Source organism: Lacerta agilis, chromosome 12, assembly GCF_009819535.1.
Source record: "Lacerta agilis isolate rLacAgi1 chromosome 12, rLacAgi1.pri, whole genome shotgun sequence".
Classification (NCBI taxonomy): domain Eukaryota; kingdom Metazoa; phylum Chordata; class Lepidosauria; order Squamata; family Lacertidae; genus Lacerta; species Lacerta agilis.
In genome coordinates this window covers 23,046,800-23,068,577 of record NC_046323.1, presented here as the reverse complement: position 1 = coordinate 23,068,577, position 21,778 = coordinate 23,046,800, and the positions used below count along the sequence as shown (strand labels likewise).

Here is a 21,778-nt window from a genome sequence, read left to right as displayed (position 1 = left end):
ACCCACTTTACTAATACAGGGAGTGATACACCAGAGCTTAATTCCTCAATTCTTTTTCCATGTGCTGAATTTCAGTGACTCCAGATTGTCCACAGTTTTAGGTAAGATGCTGTTGGATCTCTCTCCAGAAGCACACCCATATGTTTTATTGTGCACACTGCTACCCCCAACTCTAAATCTAAGAGTTGGTTCCAGTCTAATTTAGCTGAAATTGATGGGACTTAAGAGCAGCTAACCTAGGTTGGATCTAATACCAAGATTTCAGGATATACTACTTGTTAATTCCTTGCAAGAAACTTAACGTATCTAACCAATTGTATTAAATGCTGAAACACTGCACTGGTAGAATTTAAATTTATTTTGAGAAGCAAAATAATCGTTTTGAAATCCATAGTACCAAATAGAACATGCTTAACCATAATTTTATTTCCATATAGAACTACTGAGAACAGATCAAATATTTTCTATGCCCAGTAAATTAGGTGTGTCCTGATTATGGGGCAAACATAAGAACGTTTTCCAGTCAATTTAATATTAACCAAATTTCAAATGTCACCCATATTAGCACTGTGATTATATTAAACACATGCCAATGTGAAATTTGCAGTATACGAGAATTTTGTTTTTTCAAAGACTTCCCTCAAATGTTTTTTTATTATTATTAAATCACTGCATTGAGAAAATGAGGGAAAATGCTCTGGTTTAAGAGCATGCACTGACTTGGGTTATAACTGAAAATAAAGAACAACACTTTCCACCTCAAAAGTAATAGGCAGAAAGATGAACAGTTCATTAAAACAGTAGATTTCTACTGAAACACAACATGCAGGCTTTAACACACTTCTGTTTTCCTTCCCCATTACGTTCAACAAAAATCCCCCTGCTTTTAAAAAATAATCACAAAACGTATTACCACTCTGGGTTTCCTATTTAGTTTTCACTTAAAGATATTTAAGTACATAAAGCTACAACAATTACACCTGGAGTATTACAATAAGAAGAGATGGGAAACTGGTATTTCAACTGAAAATACATATATTCTAAATGAACCAAGGACCTTTTAATAGGGTTTCAGATAACTGCAGGGGATCTATAGGAAAAGCGAAGTTCGGAACTTGCTGTTTAAAAATTGTATTTGCAACTGTGACTAGCTTCTCTTCTTCAATAGCGCCCTGAAAGAAAGAAGAGAGAACGCTGTAACCATCAGTTCATAATTCCATATTCATTTGTTTCTCCTTCCACCAAGTATCAGTGCATTTCATCTGCATTCCCCTTCTGTTACACTTCATTTTGCTAAAAATAACTTCTACTAGATACAAATGCTTTACTTAGGGTTGCAATCCTATGTTCCCTGTGAAGGTGTTGCACGCGCTATAGGATTTTGTGGATCTCCCTGTCTGCAAGCAGAGAGGGAAATCCACAGACGGAACAGGAGCTCTGAACATGGTATCCTCGCTACTGTCTAATCACTAGAGGATATCCATAAGGCAAATTGGAAGGATTTTTTTAAGGTGGCGGGGGGGGGGGGGAGAGCCTGCCAGCACTTTGATTTGATGTTTCCTCTGCTATAACCACTCTGGTGAGACTGCTGTTATACTTACTTGGGCTGTAGGAACGGGATCTTGACCGTGATCTGTAACGACTATAGTAAGGTGAAGGTGATCGCCTCCTTTGAAGAAAGTACACAAATACATTTGTTAGCAATGGCTCTAGTACACGTGGCATATGTACTATTCAAGAGTTTAAAAAAATATTGTCAAATGATTTGTACAGCATACACATTTTAACCATATGGAAGAACCAAGCTTCGTTTGCATGGCTTCTTTCTCCCCCACAGCATATTGGACAAATTTAAAGACACCTATTTTTAGGTAGTACTCCACAGTGATTTAAGATGCTGATTAATATGGAAACATTGTTTTTACATACCATAAAACACTAACAGATTAAGAACACATATACACACACACCTCTTTTTCACATAAGTCTGTATCTTTAAGTTCTCATAAGCATTTACTGCTATACCTGACCAAATGTAGGGCAGTCTAATTTCTGGGTACCGTACTCATATGGGCATGTTATTTTCACCCTCAAATGTGCTGCTGCAGCTGCAACAAATAGTGGTTCTTGTGCCAAAGAAACCTGGAGTTGAAAGGGACTACAAAAATTATCTAGTCCTCCTCAACCCAGTAATTTCAACACCAATGTCATATAGCACTCTAAGTTGTAGTACTACATAAACACAACTTGCTATACAAGCTCTCTGGTTAGGAGAAATGTTGGGTAAGTTTGATTTTCAGAGAGATGTAACTATACTGGTGTGAAAAAACACATCTGATTACAACATGCCACTGTATACTGTTGACCATAGGTTAGTTTTTATATGGGATAGTTTTTATTCCCTGTTTTATCAGGTACTGGGTTTTTTTGTTTTCTTGGTTCTAAGATGTTTAAGCTATTTTACTTGACTGATTTGGCTTTAATTATTTTGTTTCAAAATATTTGTTATCTACTTTGAGACTATTGCGGTTTGTAAAACAGGCTAAACATGCTTTAATAAACTGGCAAGCAGTTATATGGATGCAATAATCTTATTTGCAACCAACCATAAATCACTATACAAACTATAGATCACTATACAAACTAACAGAATTTTTGAAGACCATAAAGCAAAGTTATCTCAGAATTTCTACCCCTAGGGGCCACTTGAGGGCAAAAATTAGTGGAGCCCACCAGTCACAAAATGGTAGTGGAAGGATGGAGCCAGTAATTAAATGAGGATCGATGAATCCAGAGATTAGCACAATTGCCTGGCAATTGCAGACATTTTCTATTGATATTTAACCCTCCTTTAGAAATAGCTCAATCCTGTGCCAGAGCAATCTTCTTGCAGCAAATTCTGCTTGAAGCGGGGAGGCTAAGCGAGGGCAGCTTTTAATATTTTCCCTTCTACCATTCACATGCATCTTACAAGTAGTTCTATTTATCTCTTATCATTTCTTCTAGACTCCTTTCACACCTAACTTTGGCCCTATTCTTATCCCAACCACCCATGTTTCATCCGTTTTCTGTGTTCCCTTCACATTAACTTCCTCTTCCTAAAACAGCTACCCACTCTTACCCCTTTCCCTAGTTTATTACTACTTTTGAAATATAAACCTTTTATCTAGTTTGCCAGCAAACCAAATAGGAATAAAGGGGGGACTGGTATGTGTGTCCAGAAGACAAAGAAACATAGGGACCAGAAGGCTCTACAGCAACCCAAGGCTTCTCCTTTTCTTCTAGCTCAGTCTGCTTGTCCCTTTAGACCAGGCATAGGCAAACTCCGGCCCTCCAGATGTTTTGAGACTACAATTCCCATCATCCCTGACTACTGGTCCTGTTAGCTAGGGATGATGGGAGTTGTAGGCCAAAAACATCTGGAGGGCCGGAGTTTGCCTATGCCTGCTTTAGACCCCATCCTTCCCATTTTCACTCTCCCCTCACACTCAGTGGGCCACGTCATCCATTTCTTCTTTTACCTTCTTCTCCAACTTTGCATACTACAGCCTCACTCTGTAACAAACTCCTGCCCCATATGTCTGCCTATGCCTATGGAATGTTCATGCTTGTGATAAAGATTCCCTCTGAACTTTTTCATTTAAATCAGAATGCATACCTGTAACGGTAATCGTACTCTTCGTATCTGTCATAGCCTCGGTCATATCCTCTGTCGTAATAGGAATCACGGCGACGGCCAGCTCCTCCACCTCCTCCTCCACCACCACCACCTCCACTACTTTTTTGGGAAGGAAGACAAGATGCATTATGCAAAATATTAGGATTTCTCTTATTTCAAGGGGGGAACCATTTTTAACATTTAAACTTGCAGCTCACAGGGTTTCCCATTTAAGGGATTACTCGGGTCCACACTGGCTTAAGCTACAGGATTAGATAGCTCTCTAGACCATTCAACGGACAAGAGTTCACATTTTAAAAGCTTCACAGAACTGTCTGCCTTTAATTGTATTTGTAATTATTGTTCACATTGCATTGTAATGCATGCCACTCAGCAACAGTGAGTTATGAAGTGGTATGGAAATCATGACCAATAAGCAAGTTTAAAGAACATGAAACGAATGGATTTTCAAAAGGAATTTCTCAAGTAAGACAGCGATTAGCCTATGAAGAGACAGAACTATTGCATTTATCGACAACATAGCTTCTTATGAATCACAGACTCTAAAATGCAGTTCTTCTGATTAAGCCAGGAAAGCTCCTTACTGGGTTGGCCTGCCCATGTAGATTCCAGGTGTGGGCGTGTGTGCTCTCTTTGTGATAGAATAATCCACCCGGATTCTCCTGCCATCCAGCTCCATTCCATTTGCATGTTCCATTGCCTGAAAAGAAGGCAGACACTTTAGTTCCAGTAACAAGAAATTAGTGCTTATTCTCATTAAGCAAAATCAGCTTGTCTTTAGTTATTAGTATCCTGCTAATCCGTGGACTGTCTTTTCTCTAGCAGAGAGAATTAAAATGTCTGAACTCACTTGGGGCATTAAAGTTAGTGAAATAGGATCCCTTTTAAAGCCAGTACCCTGCTAATAAGCTGATGCATTCCTGACACTTTGCCTTTAAGGCTCCCAAAAAGGTAAACAGGGAGCCATTTCCCTTGAAGCAATGGGACCGCACACTAGTGTGGCTTCCTGCAGGGTGCACATGGCTGGGTTACTACTGCTATTTAGCTGCCATTTCATGCTTTCTCTGTCTCCTACCATCTCACTTACAAGGACCTATTGAAGCAGAGCTTAGTAAAATGGCAGGTTCAGCCTATATGACTTCCTAATTACTCACTCACCACATGGCAGTTCACTCAAACAATTCATTAAGGAACTGACTCCATCAGGGTCCATCTCCAACGCACTCTCATGGATGTATATGCTTTGCCTCAATTAGCTGAATTTTTAGCTCTATTCTTAATTGTGCAAATTAGACAGCATCAATAATTTACAATCAAATGATATAATGATTTATTAAATTTCTATACCACCTGTCATCTGACGATCACAGGGCAGTTTACAATATAAAAACACTAAAATACATTCAAAGAAAAATACTACCCCTATTTTATTATTAATAATCCATGAGAATATTTACATAAATCCTGTTAAAAGGTTTGACCCTTGCTCCCTTTTGTGTGTGTGGTGGTGATGGAGATTCTTGGTTGCTACCTACTCCATGTCTGTTGATGCAAATATTTTCCTTTCCTTTTCTTTTTTGCTTAATATGGACTGGAGAAAATATATGGCACTGCTTTTCCACAAATGCTTATGCAAGTACTAGCAAAGAGTTTGTTTACCTACAGCAGGTAGGCTCTACAGCAACAGTCATGCTTGCACTTGTTGAGGAATGACACAGTATGCCTTTTTGTAAGCAGGCAACCCCTTCTGTGGACAAAATGGTAGCTTTTGACCCAACCTAAACATTACCTTTGTACCTTGGAAGTCGAACAGGATCCGAAAATCAAAGTGCGGCTTCTGATTGGCTGCAGGAAGCTCCTTCAGCCACTCGGAAGCCACAGAAGCCTCATTGGATGTTCAGCTTCCAAAAGAATGTTTGAAAACCGGAACACTCACTTCAGGTTTTTGATTTCTTGGGAGCAGGAACGTTTGACTCCCAAGGCATTTGGGAGCCGAGGTACAACTGTATTACATTCTTGGCACTGGACTTTTGTTTAACTCCAGTCCTAAAAAAAGGCTTATCCAAAATTTAGGGCCTAAACTAGGGGAAAATCAAGTTCCACATGGTTACTGTTTACATTGTAAGAAATTAAAAATAAAAACTAGAACATTTTATACACTTCGATTCAGTACTGTACTTTGAATGTGATTAAATGTGGGCTATATCGCCACCTAGTGATTTCTTTCTATCACTGAAACACAGCAAACACTATTTTAAAGAATCTTCTCTCACCAAAAGGTCCACGCTACAAGAACAAATGAAATTCCTGAATCAAAGCATCATAGATTATAGCACTATTCATACCAATGTATAGTTACTCCAAGACAACTTGGAAAATGCTATTATGCAAAGGAACACCAACAAAGACTACCATTCAAATTTCATACTTTTATCAAACAGCTTCACATAAGTACTGACATATCATCAACATAGTCTCCAGAATCAAACAGACCCAAATGACATAGCATAGGGTTTGTTTGTTTTTTTAAAAAAGCAAGCCTGAAGTACATCCTCCCCCTCATGAATGAGGCACAACCAAGCAGATTTAAGAATTACAGTAACCAGCAGATCAAATTTCATATATAATATGATTGTGTACTTTTAACACAAGGAAACATTCTCAGTCAAAATTATGTATTACAGCAGCCACATGATTTGATTAAAACTATACTACTAAATATTTGAAGCTAAAAAATTGAAATTTAAGTTTTAATGCCAATTTATTTTTCAGCAGCTTATTATGCTTCTCCTCTCTCAAACGCAGTTTTTTCAAACGCCTAGTTTGAAATCCTGGTTAGTGTTTACATTTTTAAGGTGTAACAAGCAGTGTGGTTAAGAGGGAATTTACATACAAGTGGGCACGGAGTGTACACTCTCACAGCCTTCACTTAGTCTTGATTATTATTAGCAATCGGGAGGTAGGTCTGCACTGGACAACTGGTTGATTCACAGATTTATACAGTACTATTACATTATTATTTTTAAAGAGAGCTAAATTTGCCTTTCATTATATGCTTATGTTCTGCCTTGGCCCCAAGGCTTGTGACTCCACCGGGCCTCTCAAATGACCTGGAAGTCTCCAGGGAATCTCAACTCTGTGGGAAGCCTCTACAGCCTCATAATCACTGGAAAACTTTGTATCCTTCCCCTACAACCCTCCCAACTTAATCAATTTACCTCTTTAGAATCATCTATTCTTTCAAAGTAAACAAAAGCAAATCCTCTCGATCGTCCAGTTCGTTGATCATAAACCACATTGACACCGCTCAAAGGTCCATAACGAGAGAAGACTTCACGAAGATCCCTCTCAGTAGTATACAAACTGAGGCCAAACACGCCAAGGCATGTATTAGGATCTGGATTAGCCTAAAAAATGAACCAAATTCAAGTATCAAAGCATGTCTAAAACAAGTGCCAGTTGCACATTCACTCATATTCTTTCACTGACAAAAGGCAGCAAGGTATTTTAGATAACTGCACATTTTGAGTAACACAAGAAGGGAAAGGAAGATCTATTATGCCTACTCCACAACTGGATCCAATTCTCATAATGAAAGAGGATTCAGAAGGTCTCACTTCATTATGCTGACTAGGGGGAGGGGCAGATTGGCTGCAGAGAGTACAGCAAACTGGCTAGATTTACTACAGAGCAGCTAATCCTACAGAGGTTTGACAATATACTGGCTACAGGGTTTCTAATGCAGTTATGGCAAGATACAAGGGATAGCCAACATGGTGCGCTCCAGATGTTTTGGGCAACAAGATTATATTGCAAGGGTAGCCAACATGGGGTTCTCCAGATGTTTTGAACTTACAACTTCTACAACTTACAACAAAAGTTTAGGGATGATAGAAACTGCAGCCCACAACAGGCAAAGGGCATGTCTGCTGCAAACAAGAGAATTACTTCTTCAAAATCTGACCAAAATGCTGCATTCTGTTGATGTCATGATGGTTCAGTCTTTTACAGCTTAAAACATGTATTAACCATCTAGTGATGGGCAGATGGAATGATATAACATTCTGGTTTCAACACTGACTGGAGACTGTTTCAGACAGTTGCCTGCAATTCTCCTTTCTGTTCAAGGACAACTTCCTTTAAGCAGCCAAACAGGTTTTGTTAATTTCCTCAGTGTCTTATTGCAATAGAGGGAACATTTAATCAGCCATACAATGGAAACCTACCTGCTTTGTACATGTGCTCCAAAACTCTCCAAGGAGAGTAGAAAGGATCTCAAGTTCCTTTCCCACTCCTAAAATCAGATCAATTTAACAAATGGAGCCTTAAGATGTTGTAATTCCATAAATTTAAAATGTATAATCATTTGTATATACCGTATAGGAAATATAGGAACACCTGACTTTTGGCTTACAGGATTTTTTTTTCTTTTTGCCAGAGCCAGTAGGCAAAATGGTGGCTTGGAATGGGAGTGAGTTACAAACTCCTGCATCCCATAATGCCTCAATATTTACATGAATAATTGTTATGTAAATTTGAGTAACTCAAGAGTATCCTGCCAGCCTACCACAAGGGATGCGACAAAGCAAAACCAGAATAGAGGCAAAGACAGAGTCTTGTGCCCATAATTATCAGAGGGGTTTTGCCAATTTCAGCAGCTTCCACCAAACCTCAATTTCAAAAGGGAAGGTAGGGCCAAAAATAACCACAGAGATTGCCTGACCACTTGAAGTCAATCAACAGTTGATCATGATATGCCTCTGACATATAACTTTCCCTAAACTGGCACAGCATAGATGCAAAATTTCTGAAGAAATTGCATTTGTGATTCCTGCTGACAGGGGCTGATAAAGAGTTGTAGTCCAAAACATCTGTAAGACACCATGCAGGGGACAGCTGATCTAGTCTACCCAAATATCTTCATACCAGCAAAGATTTAAATCTCATTTCCCATGCCCAACTGTAAATCTTTTGAAAGCTATTAGATATAAAAGTTGTCTGTCCTTGCAAAGAACTACACACCTCTTGGGCTTGTTTTTTTTTTGGGGGGGGGGCTCCTCCCATAAAGCCACCAGTTCTTTCCACCACCAGCACCCCCACCCACCCCTTAAGAGAAAATCAGGGTGCTCCTCTCCCCTACACTTCCTTGTTTGGGAAACTACTGTGGGGTATTCATACTGCTGGTAGCTAGGGTAAACGCTAATAGACCTGACAAGCAGAAAATGCCAAGGCTCCTCTTATTCTTGACCGCAGAAACCTGCAAGCTGTGGATGTTATGCCTAATCAACAAAAATAAATTAGTTAAATGGATTAGCTTTTCTTATACATATATTCATAGTGAGATTTAAAATAATTTCCCTACAAGCTTACACTACATACTCTGCTGCCAGTGTGCCTTCTTCGGTTAGACATTGGAGAGTGACTGCGGCTCCTTCGACGTCGGTACTCTGGGGTGTATGATCTGCTTCGTGATCGCCTTCTATGAGAATGGGATCTAGAGCGAGTGTAACGCCTGTGAGAATGCCTTCTTGACCTGGACCTTCAAATGATACATTTTATTTGTTACATGAAAACATCTGTGAAGCACCATACAAATATTGAAGTTTTCATAAATTCATGCATTTTTAAAATATATGCTCCTGAAAGCACATAAAAGTAAGTTTCTGGCATAGTTTTAAAATACTGTATCAAGTATTTAAAATAAACGTTTTGTAAAATGTAAATAACATTTTCAACATTTAACTGTTCCAGGGGCTCCCAACCCCCCCCCCCATGGACCACATGAAAATTGCTTAGGGTCTTGGTGGACCACTCAATTATTTTTCTGCATTTTGTAGCAACTGTATTGTGCTGTGCTAGATGCTATACGATTTAATTGTACTGACCTCTTTATTTCTTACATTGCTTTTTATTGTATTACAATTTGAATTTCTTAATTACTTGTGCAGGTAATTTATTGAGTAATTGCTAGCCATGTAATGGTGGTTCAATACAACAATCACTAAAAAACTGAAGGGGGGATATTTATACAACTAAGTCACCACTTTGGACATAAAAGTTTGTCATTTCATAAGGAAGCAGTTCACCACAGAACATACAAAACACCACAAAGAACTGGTTCACATGTCATGGTAAGTCACACATTTCTCAAGCACTCCTGTTTTGCTCGGTCTGTTGTGGAACCAAGTTAAGCCATGAGTAGAAGCCAAAGGAGAACCAAACCAGCCTTGTGATTTGTTTCTCTTGGTTCCAGGCAGAATAAAGCAAAGCAGGAGTGGTTGTGCAGTGTGCGAACATGTTTCTCATTCACAGGATGCCATGGTTTATTTCTTAGGTGATTTATTGTGATGTGAAAATCAAGCCATTGTATGGAATGTCAGTTTATGGAAGCTTCACTGTCACTGGGGAAAGAAAGGAGATAGCTTTTCTTGCATTTTAGGATCTGATTTGTCTTACATTTTGTCTTATGTGATGGTAATCTACAAACTGTTCTCCAGTTAGAGGCACAAAACCTTGTGACATTAGAAAGGAGAATTTTCATTAGAAAGTGCAACTCAAAATCTCTTCCATGAAACCCCTCAATACCTTGAAGGCCCAAAATAAGTAAGTTTTATGCAAAGGTAGAATGTATAACAGACACATACCTGGATTTTGATCTTGATCGAGAGTGTGACTCAGAATGCTTAGAAGCTCTCGATGGGCTACGCGATCCTGACCTGCTCTCAGATTTTACACGAGCAGGACTCCCAGCTGGAGATTTTGACTGGGAGCGCGACTCCTAACAAAAAAAGCAGTATTACAAATGGTAGTGGTTGCACAAATGCCTACCTTCTTATATTAAAGTAACTATATTTTATTGATTGTGCCTGAAAAACAAATGGTTAGGCAATACCCTCCAGGACAAACTTCTGTTTAACCCACTGTTAACATTGCGTGATTTCCTCAAATAGTTCCCTACTCGAACCAGATGACCAATGCTCTATTAACTAAGTAATCATGCAAATTCATCTACAACTTGATCATACAGACACTGGAACATAAACCATACATTTACTTAACCTAGGACCCATTCATTCTTCCAGATTCTTTTAATTCTACTTCACTCTTGCTTTCTACTTTTCTTCATTCTTCATTGAGTTTTTCATTTTTCATACTTCGTGTATTCTTCCCCAATTCAAACAATTCATTATAGCCTTAAAAATATTCAAGTGCTTCTATCTGACCAATCTTCTGTTCAATTTTTTCCCCCATTCAATTTTAATTTTCTGATCTTTAACACTTTTCATTAGCCTTCTTTTATCTTGATTTATCTTCCACATTCTTGGAAAAAACTCTTCCATTTCTTCACGAACATTAACCTTAATGGAAAAAGAACATTTAGTATATTTAAGCATGTGGGGATTATAAAACTCTGCTGGAGTTTCAGACTTTTATCTACCAAAATTGAATAGCCAGCAGGTAAAGTGCAAATAACTAATTTATAAAAGCATTTTTTCCAAAAAAAATCTTTTAACTGGTGTAATCATATAGGCTCTAAAAATGAGTCCACTGATTTCCTTGCAACATTTCCCAAATGTTCTAAATCTATTCTGCTCCTTTTCTAACTTTAATCTCATTTAATTCCATATGATACACACAGACTTCAGTGATACCTTAAATACTAGGATTGCCTGAAGTTAAAAATGTCAAACAAAACTTATAGGCCAGATTTCAAAGAGCTACACTAGATGCTAACAGGGAGTTAGACATGCCTAATATAAAGCCCAGCTCTCCGTCACCCCGGGCCGCATCACAAACCGTTTAACATGCAGCTTGGGGAACAGTTGTTCATGACAGACAAGTACCAAGTCCAACTAGCTGCAGTTCTTGGGATTCAGGCCACAGTTGTGCCAATGATCTGAATATTCCAAAATACTTTCCCCCCTAAACCTAACCATTCTATCCAAAACCTATAAAATATGTGCATAGTAGGTAAGAAATGAAGACAATTTAAGGCTCTTCTTCAGTAACAAAATAAATCAACTTCGGTAGTGGCTGCCATGTGAAGTTATCTATAGAACTGGGACTGTTATTCTGTATTCCTTGTCCGAACAACAGATAAATCAAACAAGCAATACAGGAAAATAAGGTATTTGAATAAGCACACTCAAATGAGGTAGTTGTGCAAACAGGGCAATTAAAAGAACAGATCAAGAATTTTATGGAAAGATATCGGATATCTGAACTTGAATATTCATTGTATGTATCATGAACATTACATTAAGATAATTGAAACTTTGCCCCCCTTTTCTCATTTGCACAGCAATCTGTACTGCTCTGTCTAGCTTACCGGTATTCCTTTTTTAGCCAATGAAAACTGCTTATTGCTTTTATTTTGCCAAATGTCATTTTGTCTTGTAGTTCTTACTGTTTTGTTTCTCATTAAAGATGCTATTTTATCATTTCATTTCAGACCTGTTTTCCTATACTTATGTCATGTTGAAGAGTGAAGTAGTGAATTTTTCAAAAGGGAATCTGCATACTCGCGGTAGTCTAAACGTGCACATTTTAATAGCACCATTACTTTCCCCGAGTTGACCAAAATACCATATTGTAGAGCTGTGTCAAATCAAGACAATGTTCTTAAAAAAAAAAAAAAAACATTAGGAGGAATGGGTAAGAAAGACAGGGAAATTGATTGTGGAAAAATGCTTAACCAAAGAAAATATTAAATATGAAAGTGGGGCAGGGTCATAGCTGTCAACTTTACCCTTTTCTTGCGAGGAATCCTATTCGGAATAAGGGAATTTCTCTTTTAAAAGGGGGAAAGTTGACAGCTATTATCAGGGTGCCTCATTTTGCATGCTTGCCCTTTAAAAATAAAAAGCCCACTTCATTGACTAAGTTTCTAATCCAAACTTCCCATCAGCAGACTTCCACAAGACTCAATTAGTAAAGAAGGAATATACTGTGCAGTGCCAGGTTAACACTCTCACAAGGTGGCAGCAAAAATATAACTCATAATTTTTTTTTCATGTATGGAATTGTTTCACACTGCCAAGGCAATCTTAGGCATGCCTACTCAAAAGTAAGCCCCATGGAGTAGTAATTCAATAGGAATTATCCACAGGTGAGTAAAGGAGCAGAGCCTAAATTAAGGTGCTAAGAGAAGACTTAATAGTCAGATCCCAACTACTGTTGATTAAGCTTTCTTTCTGTTGCCTTCAGATAACTATGTTCATAATGTAAGTGTCAAGAATGCAGGACAAACTTTCTGAGCAGAATCAAAGGTATTAACCCTTTATACTAGCATTTATTCACATGTTTAACTTACACCCAACCATAGGGGAGCCGTGACTGAATCTTGAGGTGGTCATTTCGTCATCTGCAACCATGGATCTCTTCCTGGCAGCTACTTGCCCAATCCAATCACAACTTGAGACTCTTTCCCAGAGCTCTCTGTGCAGAGGACTCAGACAAGAGGTCAGGAAAACCACAAATAATCACTAGGTCCACCAAAATTTGTGACTCTTATTATTCAAAATGTAAATTGGTATATATGAAGGTGGGAGAAAGCTAATCTAGTGTGTGATGACTGGGATGGTTTGGGACCCAATATAAACAAATATACAGGACAATGCTATACATATTGACACAGAAGCAAGTACCACCAAATTCAATAGGACTTACTCCTGAGTGTGCAGCCTTAAGAGTCTTGTGAGAAACAACCATTAAGCTTTGAAGACTGCCATAAACAAAGAGGAATGGAAGGTGTACCACTGATATTGTAGATCAGGGGTCCCCAAACTAAGGCCAGCGGGCCGGATATGGCCAGAGCGACTCAATTATCTGGCCCGCGGCAACCCCCGCCGCCTGCTCTTACCAGCACAGCGCGGCTGCCCACTTCCGGGTCATGCACACAAGCTATTTCTGGTGCTCCGCCGACCCAGAAGTGCGTTGGAAATGATGCTTGCGCATGCGCACAAGCTATTTCCGGTGCTCTGTCGACCTGGAAGTGCGCCGGAAATAGCGTGTGCACACGCTCCCCCGCCCTCTGCGCTGGAGGAACCGGTCCGAGGCTGGGTAAGTTTGCCGACCCCTGTTGTAGATGAACAACTAAGTTTTGTATTATATGCTGCGTGGGATATATGAACCACCCAGAGATATTTGGATGAAGGGCAGAATACAAATTTAATAAATAATAAAACTGTTTTAAAAAGGATTTGTGTCAAATGAGCCCTTTTAAATACAATGATACTCTGTTATATAATGTTAATACATGTATACAAATAAGAATCTAAAAATAGTTAATTTTATTTTGCTCTGATACCTTCGACAAGACAGGACAATAAAGTTTCTCAAGCACTTTAAAATGGGCCTAAAGGGTTGCGAGAGTAAATCAATTAAAAGGTGTGATCAACTGGAAAAAAAATCATCTTCAATTACAGTTCCCCTCATGACAACAGGGGTATCTATTTACCAGTCTAAACCCTAGAGCAGGGAGGGGGGTTGGCTATGCCCTGGCAAGTCCAAGACCTAGGTCCAAATTCCTAATGAGCCACATAATTTCTGTGCTGCTTTGGGTAGTTCACCATCATTCAACCTAACAAGGTTGTTGAGAGGTTGAATAAGAGAAGATGAATAGAACAGGCATTATAAAGCAGTTTTACACCAGAGTGCTATAGAAATAGAAGTTTTACAGCTAGCAATAAAAGCTCAATATAGCTAATTAAGATACCATCAACTCCAAATAAAACCAGTATGCTTAGGGGACACTTGGTGAAGAAAGGCAATGATCTGGTTCACAGGCAATTCTGTCTGCACAGAAAGTACTTCCCGTATCCTCAAAGAGCACCAATTCTGGAATCCCATGTTCAGAGCACTCCCAAGTTTGTAGTAACCACAGATCACCTTAAGCTACAGAAAAGGAGATCAGGAGAATTCATGAAAGTGTGAGATTCTGCAGCCTAGTAACTATAAAAACAGCATGGGATCTGCTCTGGTCCCTGGGGAACCAATATAGAAGAGCACACAAGAAGAGATGCCTAAGATTCAGATTCATAATATTTCTGTTAGCCATGATAAGCATATATAATTAGCTATCTCCTAAATACAATCCAAAAATCAGGCAACTAGTCCTGTGCACCCAGTCAGGAATTTGAACTTTTACTACTAGATCAGTAGGCTCTCATTTGTCTCCAAAAGCGTATGTTGTAAGCAAGTAGCTGGGATAGCTTAGTTGGTGTAGCATGAGACTCTTAATCTCAGGGTTGTGGGTTCAAGCCCCATGGTGGGTGATAGATTCCTGCATTGCAGGGGTTGGACTAGATGATCCCTGATGACCCAACACTACAATTCTATAATTCTGCTTTTTTCCAGGGTTATTTCCAATGCTCTCTCCAGTGGACAGTAAATGGCTGCATATGTTTCGTTGTTTTGGGAATGCTTACGCATTTAAGAGTCAGTGCTCAAAATTCCCCTGGTGCCAGGCGCATTTTGACCTTGGCCACTTGCAACCAAGTGAAGATGCCTGGGTGTCAGGGCGGTGCCTGACATCTCTATCTGGCGCAATAGTGCCGAAGACAACTCTATCTTTTGTAGAGGCCAGGATGCGGTTCCTACTGCAAGCAGCTGTGCTGAACCTGGCTTGGAGGACAGCTGATTGCCCATCAGCTTGCCCTATGGGCTGCTCTCCATGGCCCTGCACTGGTCCTTGCTGCCCTCATGCCTCCTGATTGTGCAGCCCGCGTTTGTGTGGGAAAGCGAAGACTTCCAAGGACCACACACACTCTCAGACAACCTTCTCTATCTTCCATCCAGACTAGCAAAAGGATTGTCAAAGAAAGCTCAAGGGCAAATTTTAGCCAGGCAAAAACACTCAAGGATAGTGAAAAGCAGAAATGATGAGGAGTGAGGCCTGGAGTGAATCCTAAAGGCCAAACGGCTAGGTTTGGAGGGCTAGATTTGGCCCCCAGGGCCCAAGATTCCCCACTACTGCTTTACATGAACATTCCAACATGGAACACACATTTTGAGTCCATTTCTGAATGTATGTTTAGAACACAATTGCTCAAAGGCATAACCGGAAGTAGCACCAATGTAACATAGCTAATTCTTGAATTGTTTGCTTTTGTTATGTTAAAAGTATGGATAGGATAAACACCAGTGCAGGTTAGAAATATAGTCCCCTTAAATTTCATCCAAAGCTGAGAACTTAGCCCTAGAATTTCTTCTAAGCATTCATGTTTAGCCTTGAAATGTTTAGAAATAATAAAGAAGGGCATTACCTTCATTACTAAATAATCAGAGCAAAGGCCTAAACATCTAAGACTAGAGTAACAGCCCTCCAAGGCCCAAGAGTGTGGTTGCTAGACAGGCTCCCATGTTAGAATCTAAAAGGGGTTCAGACATTACATTGCAGTGTTTTTGAACACTACAATAAACACAAGCAATTATAATGCAGATCCAACACACAGCCTGACAAAAACCCTTTTAAAAATTATTAGAAGTCTGCATCTATGTTATTTAGGTATGGTCCAACCATATGACTACTGAAATTTTGTTAAATCCCCAAGCATCAAACATCCAATCACCTGCAATTTTCCAATACTTTATGCAACTATTTAGGATTAAGAAAATATAGAATTAACTTAGAACCTCTCAAGTTGTCAAGTATTTACTGGAAACAGTAGTAGTGTTGTTAGTCCTGCTTCAAAATGCATTTCTACAACTGAAGCCTTCACGTAATTGTCAGGTTGGCATGTTTTTTGTTTTGTTTTTGTTTTGGCTGTCTCCGAAAAACACTGAGTTATCTTTCTCAAATGTATTCAGTTACCACAAATGTTTCACGACATACAGAAATGCCATGTTTTCAGACTAACACATTCAGAAAAAGAAACTGAGGCAGAAGTTTCATAAATATACTTCTCAAAAGTTAAGTTCTATAGGCAGACATCAACATTTTTGGTCATCACACTTGCTGCTGCCCCCTGGCACACAGCTGCCAACCTTCTTTTTTTTGCATTTGGCACGTGTGAGGAGCAACCAGGCTTCTTCCAAGCTGCAAAAATCATCTCAAAAGTTCAACAGTCATTCATATCCCTCCCTCAGCTTCACAGCTGGGAGGAAGGCTGGATTCTGTCTGACCACTTGCTGATACAGTGCCTACAGTGCCTCACTATACCCAAATCAGTTATCCTTTCTCATCTGCCTTTTCCTACAAAAACTACTAATATAAGAGCAAGCATGCTGTGGTACATAACTAGGGCATTTAACATACAAAATTGCCCTGAGCCAAGCCCCAACTCTAATACAGATATAGAATGATAAAACTGGCTCCAGGAAGGCAGGCAGGCAAGGAACGAGTTAAGCAAATCAGAAGCAGAAGCACCACCAACACAGGTATATATAAATGTGGGCTCATTTACAAGCTATTTAAAATTTTCTTTTGAGCACCAAGTGTTTTATCATCAAACCCATTATCAGTACTGAGCCCCAAAGCACTGAAAGCCAAACAGATACACTCTACATATCCCAAATGATTACAAAGCATTCTGTAATAGAACACCACTTTTGATGTAGCAGTTTATTTCTCAGCTTTGAATTGTACAGATCTGTTCTAAGTGTAGTGAACTAGTTGAACACAGATACTCTACTCTGCCCTGCTAACTTTCTACAGAACTATGTTGCTCTATATATTATTTAACACACTCATCATCACAGGTTAAACATGTTCTTTTATTTTGTCCACATTCAAAACAATTTTTTTGAATGCAAAGAATGCAAGGTATTTTCTTGGAATGTTCAATCAACATTAAATACTACCACTCAGGTTTCAGAGCTCCAGGCCAGTTAATGTGAAAGCTCTCATGCTAGCTAATCACTATTCACTTCATATAATGAGGGAATATACAGAATGCTTTGATCAAATCACCACAGCTAGAATTAGGGGTACATATAGACAAGGCTGGCCCACTCGAGGCAAGGTGAGATGACTGCCTCATGTGGCAAGCTTCACTGGGGTAGCAGATCCCCATGTCAATCTCCCCTCACCTTGTTTCTGAGGTAGATTTTCTCTCACCCCTTCCCTGGTGGGGACTGCCCCTGGTGCTAAAATATATTGGGCTAGCCCTGCATATAGATACAAATGGTTCTAGAAAGGGTGGTCTAGACAAGCACAGGAACTCAATTGGGCACAGAAGTTTACAGGCTGAAAGTGGACATCCCTGCTTTTAAAAACAGAGCAGTGGAGAAGTGGAGCTGGTAAAAAGTGTTCCTGGACCATCAACCACCCGCTTATCCATAAACAAAGCACCCCCCCCCAAAAAAAACAGAACTAGCATTCTTTCTGTGGTAAAAAAAATGGATATGGAAACAAATAGTGTGGTTTTCCTGTTAAGACATGTTGTATGCACGCATGCGTGAATGTGTTAAATATAGCATAGTAGACAGTACAGTACTGCAGAGAGTAGGTTGTGCAGTGAATCTGTGTCCAGCTGCTTCACTACCCCCTCCCCGCCAAAGACTTAGGTGGTGGAAGGGGTGATCCCATGTCATCTTTGGCTTAATTTCATTTTGTTTTGTCTCAGCCACCATACATTGGTTCAACACTGACAATGTTGCTCCTGGATGCTTACATAAGAGAACAGAGATGGATGTGATCAGCATATTGATATGGCAGGCCCTATTCCCACAGCACTAAGCGAGTCTTCCAAATATCCTCATGTTGAATGTAGCCAATTTAAAAAACAACATGGAATCATTCTGACCAACAGCCCAAACATTCTGACTAGAAGTTCAAACTGGTATTGAAGAATGGAATGACCTAAATGGTGCTGAGAGGTCCAAAAAAGTTTCTCCCTGTTCACCTCCAAGTATAGATCATTCACCAAGTGCAACTAATGCTGTTCCAGTCCTACATCCAGCCCAGTCTGACCATAATTGCTAAAGTTCAAATAAATGTATTCCACCCAAGAATGGCTGGAATTTTTCTACTTACAACACTCACCCAAACCTCCCTATTGCTACTTTTCAGATTTACAGTATAGGGGAAATTGTGAGTTGCAAGCTACGCCAAAGACACATAATTCAGAATCAAGAAATTCCCTCATACTTCTTTATATTGGAGGGCAGGGGAAAGGAAGGGTCTCTCAAGCTGCTGTATAGTGGCAGATCAACACTAGTATAAAACACCCTGATAAATTAAGATAAGATAATGCACTTTCCCCAGGCATGAATCCCAATGCCATTACTAAATAATGCCTCCAATTCATTTGAGAGGAGTCACACCTCTCCTTCAGAAAGCTTCCAAGGGGTCAATCGAAGGATTTCCTACAACATAACAACAATGAATAACCAAACAGCGAGGGTGAAGCACAGGTGGGGGCTATGGATCAAACCGTTGAGTTACTAACCACAAACCTAAACAGAGCAAAATGTCTGCCGCCCCCCCCCCCACAACAAAAAATTGATTCTGGCTTTCCTTGTTTAAACTAGATGTCGTACTGGAGATACAAGAAAGCTGCCTAGGAGGACGCTGACCTTCAGCCGCAGAGTAGGAACCCTGACCTAAAGTTGGGTCGCTACAGAACCACCGTCACAGCAATGTATCAGTAAAAAAATAATTAAGAAGTAGGTCCCCAATTGCATGTGTGGGCTAAAGGTGGGTCTTCGGTCTGAAAAGATTGAGCCGGAGGGACAACAGCCTTTTTTGCCTAAGAAAGAAGATTGCCTCGGTCCTCATGCGCCGGATTTCCTGATCCACACGAGGCGTTGAGATCCCTCCCCACCAAACATATCTTAACTTCGCTCAGGATTTGGCGGTCGGGGCATTGGAAAGGAAGAAAGAGGGGGCTGGTTTTGCAGTTTTAAAAACTATATATTTAATTCAACGGGTTCTATCGATAACGGCAGAGCTCAGAACTAGAAACTGGGACGGTGGTGGGCTAGGAATCGGAGAGAGAGCCTAACAACCGGAATCCCAGGATCATGGGTGTTTTTTTAAAGCCTAAAGATCCCGGTTCAAAAATGGGAGAGCGGGAAAGCCAGGCCTGGAACAGAAACCGCGAAAACGGCCCCCGCGGGCGTCAGCGCGGCCCCCACCTCAGGCGAAGGAAACCATTTTGGAGGAACAACGGCGCTCTCCTCCGGGTGGCTCCGCCCCGCTCCGTGCCCGGCTGGGAGGCTCGGTGTCCCCCCCCCCCTCGAGCGACTTCGTGCCCTCGGGGCCAGGCCAGGCCTCCGACACCTCGGCCTGGACAGAGAAGCGCTCGCTACTCACCCTCCCCTCGAAGTTGGTCTCCTCCACGTCACTCATGGCGGCGCTTTCCTCCTAACCCGGCAAGCGGATGAAACGAGCGGGAACCCGGGCGAGGAGCGCTTGAGCGCCGCAACCTTCTCCTGAGGCTGCCTCCTCAGTCAACCAGCTACCCTCCTGTGGTGGCGGCAGCAGCAGCAGCGCAAAATGGCGCCTCGCTCCGTAAGGTCTGCGCCCGACACTGCGCGAGGGGGCGGAGCTACCGAACACCCCGCCCCATAGGCCACAATGGAGGCGACCCGCTGTCTGGAGCAAAGCGGGAGGCAGGAGGAGTGGCGCAAGCGCAGTGGAGTCCACGCAGCCCCTCCTGTTTAGGCCGTTGCTAGGCTTACGCTGTAGTGATTACAGTTCATTTAGGTCTATTGTTAACAGCTGTTTTGTTTCTGAGTTCAAAGCCTTGGCTTCCTTCTCTTCTGACTCTGTGGAAGAATATGAACATGGAATGTGGCTCCTGCCTGCTGCCTTTCCTTCTATGGCTTGTAATAAAGGATGTATTATATATTATAGGATTTCCACAGCATCTACATTGGGAGTGAAGGCAGCTGACTGTAGGCTGGACTAATTCCTGTGTAAGTTTGGGCAGGATCCCCACACAACATTATCTCCAGGTGTCCATTCCTTCTATATACACTGTAGCTGGTAAACCAATAGATGCTGCCGGCGATCCCTTTCGCTTCGAAGCTCCACAACACACATTCTCTTTAAAGGCCATGACAGGTGCCACCTAATACATACCCACTTTTATAATAACTCAGTTGCATAGTGTGGCAGCAACTGTACTTTTGAACTCCCTGCCTCTTGAGATCAAGCAGGTACCTGCCAAAAGCATTTCTGTTTAGACAAGCCTACCCAGATGCTTAGAAAGCTGAGGTAATTTTAATCAGTTTTAGTATTTTAACTTTAGTATGTTTTAAAGTAGGGTTGTAAATTCTTCCTGGGTTTACTGTTTTTATTTTTTGTAATAAACTTTTAGGGATTTTTATTTTAGGTGGTTTTTTTTTGCAATTAAGCTGTTTATAAAATTTTAAGTCATAATAAATCAGTAATGATGTTCCAGCCATATTTGCCCCCAGCTGCTCACTTCCATGTGAAGTCATGGGATGAGTTAAAGCAGGGGTGTCCAACATCGGCTACATCGGCTGATCCTCCCCCCAAAAAGCTTAACAACTCTGGTCAATCCAATGGGTAGATCACTGCCAGTTTTTTCAGTGGGAGTAGATCACAGTCTCTTGAAAGTTGCACGTGCCTGAGGTAGGGTTTCCATATTTTGAAAAGCAGAAAATAGAATGCTATGATGGCCATTCAAAGCAAATAAATGCAATTTGTCTCAAATTTTACCCCTGAAGAAGAGGGTTTGTCCTGGAAAAAGAGGACACATGGCAACCCTAGATGGGCTCTGCCAACTGCATCAATTGCTGTTAACACCAGGGAGAGACTTCCTTTTTAAAGCCCTTTGTATTTGTTTTAGGAGTGAGCTGGAGAAAGTGACTGAAGTGTGTAATGGGCAAATCAGAGGCTATGCAATGACCTAGGACTAGGTACATAACGTAATCTCCCCTGCCTCTACTCACCCACCACCTCTGCAATCCCTGTAACAGGCCTTGAAACAAAATTTAAAAATCCTTCCAGTAGCACCTTAGAGACCAACTCAGTTTATTATTGGTATGAGCTTTCATGTGCATGCACACTTCTTTCAGATACCACAGGCCTATTCTATTGCCTGGCATGCCTGCATATGTTGACTTGTGAGCAGCATGCATTGCCCAAGCAGTCACACTATGCTGGATTATATATACTTTTTTAAA

At 40.6% G+C, this 21,778-nt stretch overlaps 1 protein-coding gene across 2 annotated transcripts; it reads right to left on the bottom strand.

Moving 5' to 3' along the window:
- Window positions 1-338: 338 nt before the first annotated feature.
- On the bottom strand, window positions 339-20,117 carry TRA2A (transformer 2 alpha homolog). Of its 2 annotated transcripts, none has more exons than XM_033165714.1 (8): window positions 19,938-20,117; window positions 10,324-10,457; window positions 9,050-9,218; window positions 6,898-7,086; window positions 4,264-4,379; window positions 3,659-3,778; window positions 1,602-1,669; window positions 339-1,172 (listed from the first exon to the last, which is right to left on the bottom strand). In XM_033165714.1, the coding sequence occupies exons 1-8, from the start codon at window positions 19,971-19,973 to the stop codon at window positions 1,162-1,164; spliced, it is 843 nt and encodes a 280-aa protein (XP_033021605.1). In that variant the 5' UTR covers window positions 19,974-20,117; the 3' UTR covers window positions 339-1,161. The 2 variants fall into 2 exon arrangements, with proteins under 2 accessions (XP_033021605.1, XP_033021606.1); XM_033165715.1 differs by having other exon boundaries at window positions 9,059-9,218.
- Between the last annotated feature and the right edge of the window lie 1,661 nt (window positions 20,118-21,778).

Coding starts and splice junctions, on each gene's coding strand:
- TRA2A (XM_033165714.1), bottom strand. CDS start 19,973: ATGAGTGACGTGGAGGAGACCAACTTCGAGGGGAGG. Junction 10,458..19,937: donor AGACCAACTTCGAGGGGAGG/GTGAGTAGCGAG, acceptor TTTTTTTGTTAG/GAGTCGCGCTCCCAGTCAAA. Junction 4,380..6,897: donor GAATAGATGATTCTAAAGAG/GTAAATTGATTA, acceptor CCTTCTTTTCAG/GCAATGGAACATGCAAATGG.